This window comes from Habropoda laboriosa, unplaced genomic scaffold (assembly GCF_001263275.1).
Source record: "Habropoda laboriosa isolate 0110345459 unplaced genomic scaffold, ASM126327v1 scaffold223, whole genome shotgun sequence".
In the NCBI taxonomy this organism is placed as follows: Eukaryota; Metazoa; Arthropoda; class Insecta; order Hymenoptera; family Apidae; genus Habropoda; species Habropoda laboriosa.
The window spans coordinates 182,854-189,668 of record NW_017100362.1 but is presented as its reverse complement, the minus strand read 5'-3'; the positions used below and the strand labels follow the sequence as shown (position 1 = coordinate 189,668).

The window sequence follows — 6,815 nt, the reverse complement described above, 5'->3', positions numbered from 1 at the left end:
CGAACACCACTAGATCTCCAACCGTTCGAGGAGACACAACACATTCGCAAATATTCTCTCGTGTGAACAAGACACTCTCTCCAGCCATTCGAGGAGACACAAGTACAATTCGAGTCGAAGTACAATTCGAGTCTTTGAAACAAAGTCGTCAATCGTTTCGTGACGCACTCTACGTTTTGCTACGTATCAGCAAAACAAATTTGAACTAGTTACCCAAGATTAATTTGGCGGGTAACAGTCGCGACCGCGAGCTTCCTTTTGAACATCGCAAAAGAACGCGACGCGACAGTACCGTTAAATTTGGCGGCGGAAATGTAATGGTTTGGGGTTGTTTCTCGTGGTACGGCATTGGTCTTCTTTATCGTATTAATGGTAAAATGGAGCAATTACAGTACTGAAACATCTTAGAAAATACTGTAGTATCGGGGCCTCCATACCCAAATAGGAAACCGACAAGTGACAAGGGAGAAACATTTTCGTCGGTTCCTACAATACAATGTTGCTTGACAACGATCCCAAATATACGGCTAAAACAGTTAAAGCATGGCTGAAATATAAAAAGATTAATGTTTTGGATTGGCCTGCACAATCACCAGAATGTAACCCCATAGAAAGTCTATCGTAAAGATAATTTAAGAAAAAGAAAGAGAAGAAAAAAAAACTTTTTACTCCTGCTGGATTCGAACCCTAGCTAAACGTGTGGTAAGCAAAAACACTACCGCCGAAACCACGGCACCTTCTTAGATACATACAAAGTACTAGGTTCTAGATTCATACTAGGAACTAGGTTCATACAAATGTTTAAATTAAAATTTCTAACAAACGAAGGTCCATTGGTGTACTACAACTTCCACATAGGGCCATTCCAAAAGCGATTTCCACACCTGTGCCTTCCCCTTGTGAGACGATTTATTTGCAGAAATACATACAGTAGTGCACACATAAGCGTTCGCAGTCGGGACCGAATGCGGACGCTTAAGTGGGGAGATGACTTCTGCAAATTTAACTAAAGAAAAGAGAGGAGATGTGGCTGAGTGGGATACCGACATATCAAGTGTCAGTTGCTCACATTCAGGAGTCGATATCGAATTACTTTGTTTCACTCGACACGCTCGAACTCCACTCCAAAGTCCCATTTGCAAGAATTGGTAGGGATAGCGACGGACGCTTAAGTGTGCAAAAATGCTGACGCTTATGTGTGCACTACTGTATATTGAAATTGGGATTGTTGATCGGAATCATATCTGAGAAAATTATTTAACAGCATGTCAAGAAGATGCCAGGCTGTTATTGACTGTTAATGCTTTTTATTTAAATCGTTCGAAAATGTGTTGGATTATTACTAATAATAATGCGTCAGCCAGTAAGCAAAAATGTATTGTGTTTATAAATGAGAAACACTGCTAGTGAAAGAAACGTAATAGACTGATGTATTCTTGGTCTCTTTTTCTTAAATGTGCAACAGAATTTCAGTTGTGCCCTTACGTTTTTGTTTCCTTACACTTCGCTACGAAATTCGAAGAGTAAAGACGTCCTTCCGCGCCATACAAATAAAACACATTTAAGAAAATTTACAGTGAACGCTATTTATTAAACCCATTATCCAATAAAATGTTTGTCTTATCCTATATTTTGCTCAAATATGTATAAGTTAAATATATTTTTTAGAAATATGCTTTAATGCATACTCTTGTAGATCATTAAATTCTCTGTTGTTGTGCGTGATTACTATTTTTTCACAACTCCAAAAGAAATATATAAAATTGAACCAAATACGAAAAACGCTATCATTCAGAAACTTTTGTCCGCAGCTGTACATGCAACTACACATTTCTTAGTGAAGAAATTACAAATGTTTAAAACTAACCTGGAATATTTCTTCTTTTTAACAGCAATGTCCATTCCCTTTTGTATTTGATTTAAACCACGGTATAAACCCTTTTCATTTGTGTCTTTCATGACCACAGAAAAACCTTTATCTATACTTACTTGAACAATACCTGCTCCCATAAGACCAGCACCAACAATAGCAATTTTCCTAAAATATAGGTATAAAATCAATGTTTTTTAAAAAATTAATTATTTTAATATAATATATAAAAATCTATTTACTTAGCAGGAGTTTTAGGTGCACCAAAACGATTCTTTTTACAAGCTGTTTGTCCAAAAAATAAACTTGTAAGTCCTCTACATTGAGGTGTAATTGCTAATTCACCAAAGGCCTTAGCCTCTGCTTCATAACCAACTTTAGATCCTTTACCTATGCCAGTACGTATTACATCTAAGATTTTAAGTGGAGCAGGATACAAACCCCCAGATTTCTTCATTACTTTATTTTTTGCCCTACTAAATATTTGATCCTTTATGAATTCAAAGGACAAAATATAATTCATAAGTTTATCAAACAGGGTTTTAGGACCTCTGTCAATTTTTAAGGCTCCACTTGCAATATCTTTTGCAGCTCTAATAGCAGTTTCTTCTAAATATCTCATAGTGCTGTAAGTATTTAGAATATGTAAAATATTCACATTTTAAGTATTTAGTAAATTAAATAAAACATATCTTACTTTTCTTCTGGTGTTCCAATACCAGGACCAAGACGGTTTACTACAATATCCACAAGGCCAATTTTTTTAGCTTTATCTGCTTTAACATTTCTACCAGTCAGAGTCATATCTAAAGCATTAAGAATTGATGTTAATTGAGGTAACCTTTGTGTACCACCTGCTCCAGGTAAAAGACCTAACATTACTTCTGGCAAACCTAAACTGGTTTTCTGATCATTCACAGCAAGTCGGTAATGACAAGCCATTGCTACCTAGATTAATTAAAAAAGAGTATGAATAACTAATATTTTGACTCTTGTAAAAATATTACAACAGTATACATCAATTTGTCACACTGTTTACCTCAAGACCTCCTCCTACACAACTGCCTTGAATTGCAGCTACAACTGGCTTTTGACTTTTCTCTATGCTGTTTAAAATTTCTTGAGCTGCAGAAGAGACTTTATAGCCATCTTCTACAGTTTTAAACTGCTGTATCATAGTAATATCAGCTCCAGCAATGAAACAACTTGGTTTTCCACTTATAAGAACTACAGAATTTACAGCAGTATTTTGTTCAGCATTTTTTAGGACACTTACAATTTCATTCATTATCTCTTGGTCCAAAGTATTAACCTAAATTATATAAAATTTTTATCATTTTTATTAATGTCTTGTTCTAAAATCCCAATTATAACTCGAACTAATATAGTTATCTTCTATGTTAATTATCTACCTTGACTCCTGGGGAGTCTATAGTAATTACTGCTACATTGTCCACAACTTTGTATTTTAAATGTTTTGTGTTTGATGAGGTAGCAAATGTTCTTAATGATTTATAGATTGCTGAAAGTAAAGTATATAAGGCAAAATGAGGTATAAATGAAAACATAAAAAAATAAAAATCTACACTGTAATGTTTAGTACTTTACAAACGTCTATGTAAGTTTTATATACTTTCCAGCATTCAAAATTTTAATTTAAAACTTAAAATCATATTTCGAAAAATTTTGTATTTTTTTAATATTTTTTCATACATCGAGACATTGATATTATAATTGCATAATATATAGTTTGACTTTTATGAGATATAAATTGTGATAACTTTATCCGTTAATTACTTGAGAGCAAAGGTTCACACATACAAATATATATAGCAATATGATTTGATTTTTTTTTTCTTGTTTATAATTACCTGGTCGTACTATAATATTTTTATTTATGTGCGAAAAACTCGCAATAACACCCAATAATCTATACTGTGACATGTTTTATAACATCACATAAACACGTTTGAAGAGCTATTAAAATTTCGCATATGAAATCACTGTACATATAAATGGAAGTACCGGTGACTACGCATGCGTGCAAACGTGGATAGTAACCTAATCTATATAATTCACCATACTTTTCGAGGACTTCGACCTCAACCTAGTGTATTTGACATATTTAAAAAAATTCTTCAAATCATTTTTTCAAAATGGAGGATTAATATTGAAATGCTTTGTATTTGTTGACATTTGTTTTTACTTCTTTGTATGTGATTTGTGCCGGCATAATAATGTTGTGCACATATGTATGTACTTTTGTACCGGCACAACGCTTTTTTTAACATTAATAAATGCAATTACTAAACAAATCAATATATGTATATATAAACTTTGTTTTCTAATGTCATTGATATAATTTTTATGTATTAAATTTCTGTAATTTTTTTGTAATTCAAAATTTATCAAGTAATAAGTAAATGCAGTTTCCGTATTATTTAACAGCAGTGCTTTACTTTCTATTTATTGGTAGATGTCACTAGCAAAACTGAAGTGTAAATATTTTTATAAAACGTTACATGTGTATTTTTAATATTCTAAATATTGAAGAATATGCGACGGTGTACTTACATAATAACTAGGATTTTCAGTATTTAACTGGAATGATAAAGTTATGTGGCGTGTAATATTTATCTAAACATTTTTGTTTAAGATTATATTTAAAGTAACTTGTACATTATCTTTTAAAATATTTGCATACAAAATGCTGAATACTAGAACGTTTTCATACAGGAAACATTTATCTGTAGGTGTCATAGCCTTGATGTGTGTATTTATTTTCTGTGAATATTTGTTATATTATCTTGTGCTTATTCAAGTAAGTAATATCAAAAATCACAATTATAAAATTAAAAAACTTCTCAAATTTTTTTTTTAAATAATAGTGTACATGGCCAACTTTGGATACACATAAAGTTGATATAACAATTGCTGAATCAATGACAGAAGAAACACCTGTGCATGCAATGTTTATAGCAGATACTCATTTATTAGGTTCTAAAAATGGACATTGGTTTGATAAATTAAAAAGGTTTGGCTATGTTTTATAATAATAAAGAAACTACAAATGCTTAACATATGTATAACATTAACTTCTTCATTGATCAATATTTTCTTTTACGTAGAGAATGGCAAATGTATAGAGCATTTCAAACTATGGTTACACTTCATAAACCAGATATAATTTTTATATTAGGTATGTAGCAAAATTATATTAAAGATACAAGGTACTTATAGAAAAGTAATAATAATAATACATTTTAATTGCAACATAATAGGTGATCTATTTGATGAAGGACAATGGAGTAGTTCTGCAGAATTTGAAAAATATATACAAAGATTCTATTCATTATTTTCAGTACCTAAGAACACTCATCTTTATGTTGTTGCTGGAAACCATGATATCGGATTTCATTATGGTATTATAAAGTATTTAAAATTTTAATAATACTTTAAATACTGTTTTAAAATAATGATATAACTGATTCAAAAAATATTTATTCAGTAATCACACCATATTTGAACCAACGGTTTGTAAATGGTTTAAAGTCACCAAGTGTGAGAAGAGTTAGTATTAGAGGAAATCACTTTGTTTTAATTAATAGTATGGCACTAGAAGGAGATGGATGTTTCTTATGTCGCCCTACAGAAATTGCATTAAATAAAATTGCTGGTAAAAGTATTTCTTATTAGAAAAGTGAATATTTATTAAAATTGAAGTTTAAAAATTAAAAAATAAAATATTTTTCAGCACATTTAAAATGTGCAAAAAATACAGAAAATAGTTGTAACAAAGATAATGTAATTTCAAGATACAGTAGACCAATCATTTTACAGGTCAGTAAATAATTTTATGTCACAAATTAAAAGTGATAACATGTGAATTATAATTATAGCATTATCCAATGTATCGCGAATCTGATGAAATTTGCAATGAACTTGACCAAGCTCCAGATGAAATAAAGGATATCAAATTTAGGGAACGATGGGAATGTTTGTCAAAGGAAGCATCTGAACAAGTACATAAAACACTTTACAAGAACTGTTATAATTGAATTTATAAATTCCTATAAAAAGATTAACTTACAGCTTTTAGATATATTGAATCCAAGACTGATTATTAATGGTCATACTCATCATGGTTGTAGAAGAATACATAGAAAAGATATATTTGAATTTACTATACCATCATTTAGTTGGAGAAATAAAGATAATCCTTCACTTTTACTTGTAAGTTTTAAATTTAAAAAATTATTTAATTCAATTTTGTAATTTTATTATTGTATATGCATTTAAAATAATACTGATATTTCAGGGTGTATTTACTCCCAATAATTATTCAGTATCAAAATGTTATATGCCTGTGGAATCTACTCAGATCAAAATTTATATTATTAGTATAGTATGCATCTTCATTTATTTCATCATAAAATGTAAAGCAAAACAAAATCGATATTGCCTTCTAAAATTTCACTGAGAACGTATTTTTTTTGCTGGCATTGATAAATGAAAGATAGTAAATAAATTATAATTCATAATTATGAAAGTAAGCGAACATATGAAAACTACTGATAAAGTTTTATGTATGTCTGTATATCTTTAAAGATATTAGTTACATATTATTTACACTATTCGTAGTATAAAATATTTGTATTATCATTAATCAGATCAATAGAATCTTTTAATGCCATCAAATTTTGAAAATTACTTTCCTTATATATTTCAATTTTCTTTTCATTATTTCATCAAACAATTGTTTTATAGGAAAAGAAAGTGTGTACAAATATGTATGAACGACTATAAGAATATTGAAAGTCGCAAATACAGTTACTGCAATATGTATAAAACTTATATGTTTTATGCATTTATTCAGTAATATTAGAGATCTCATAAAATACTGTAATATACAAAACATAATATATTTATAATTAAAAATGTAGAC

At 29.9% G+C, this 6,815-nt stretch overlaps 2 protein-coding genes across 2 annotated transcripts in view; one reads left to right on the top strand and one right to left on the bottom strand.

The window, feature by feature from the left end:
* LOC108574706 (trifunctional enzyme subunit alpha, mitochondrial) overlaps positions 1–3,834 on the bottom strand; it is a 7,341-nt gene extending 3,507 nt beyond the window's left edge. The window contains exons 1-6 of the mRNA XM_017937329.1: positions 3,742–3,834; positions 3,283–3,392; positions 2,910–3,182; positions 2,568–2,818; positions 2,113–2,496; positions 1,868–2,038 (exon numbers count right to left, since the gene is read on the bottom strand). Of these exons, the coding sequence (XP_017792818.1) occupies positions 1,868–2,038; positions 2,113–2,496; positions 2,568–2,818; positions 2,910–3,182; positions 3,283–3,392; positions 3,742–3,814 (1,262 nt within the window). The 5' untranslated portion in view covers positions 3,815–3,834. The remainder of the gene's footprint in view (positions 1–1,867; positions 2,039–2,112; positions 2,497–2,567; positions 2,819–2,909; positions 3,183–3,282; positions 3,393–3,741) is intronic.
* A 743-nt stretch (positions 3,835–4,577) lies between these two features.
* LOC108574728 (metallophosphoesterase 1) lies at positions 4,578–6,350 on the top strand. Its single transcript, XM_017937359.1, has 9 exons — positions 4,578–4,691; positions 4,759–4,904; positions 4,999–5,069; positions 5,152–5,292; positions 5,379–5,546; positions 5,625–5,710; positions 5,770–5,892; positions 5,963–6,103; positions 6,189–6,350. Exons 1-9 carry the CDS (start codon positions 4,578–4,580, stop codon positions 6,348–6,350), a joined length of 1,152 nt encoding a protein of 383 aa, XP_017792848.1.
* Positions 6,351–6,815: the final 465 nt, after the last annotated feature.

What these genes read in the sequence shown, in the direction of transcription:
- LOC108574728 (XM_017937359.1), top strand. Translation starts at nt 4,578, where the DNA reads ATGCTGAATACTAGAACGTTTTCATACAGGAAACATTTATCTGTAGGT. An exon ending in ATTATCTTGTGCTTATTCAA is followed by an intron (nt 4,692 to 4,758) that starts GTAAGTAATATC and finishes TTTAAATAATAG; the next exon opens with TGTACATGGCCAACTTTGGA. An exon ending in TGCATTAAATAAAATTGCTG is followed by an intron (nt 5,547 to 5,624) that starts GTAAAAGTATTT and finishes AATATTTTTCAG; the next exon opens with CACATTTAAAATGTGCAAAA.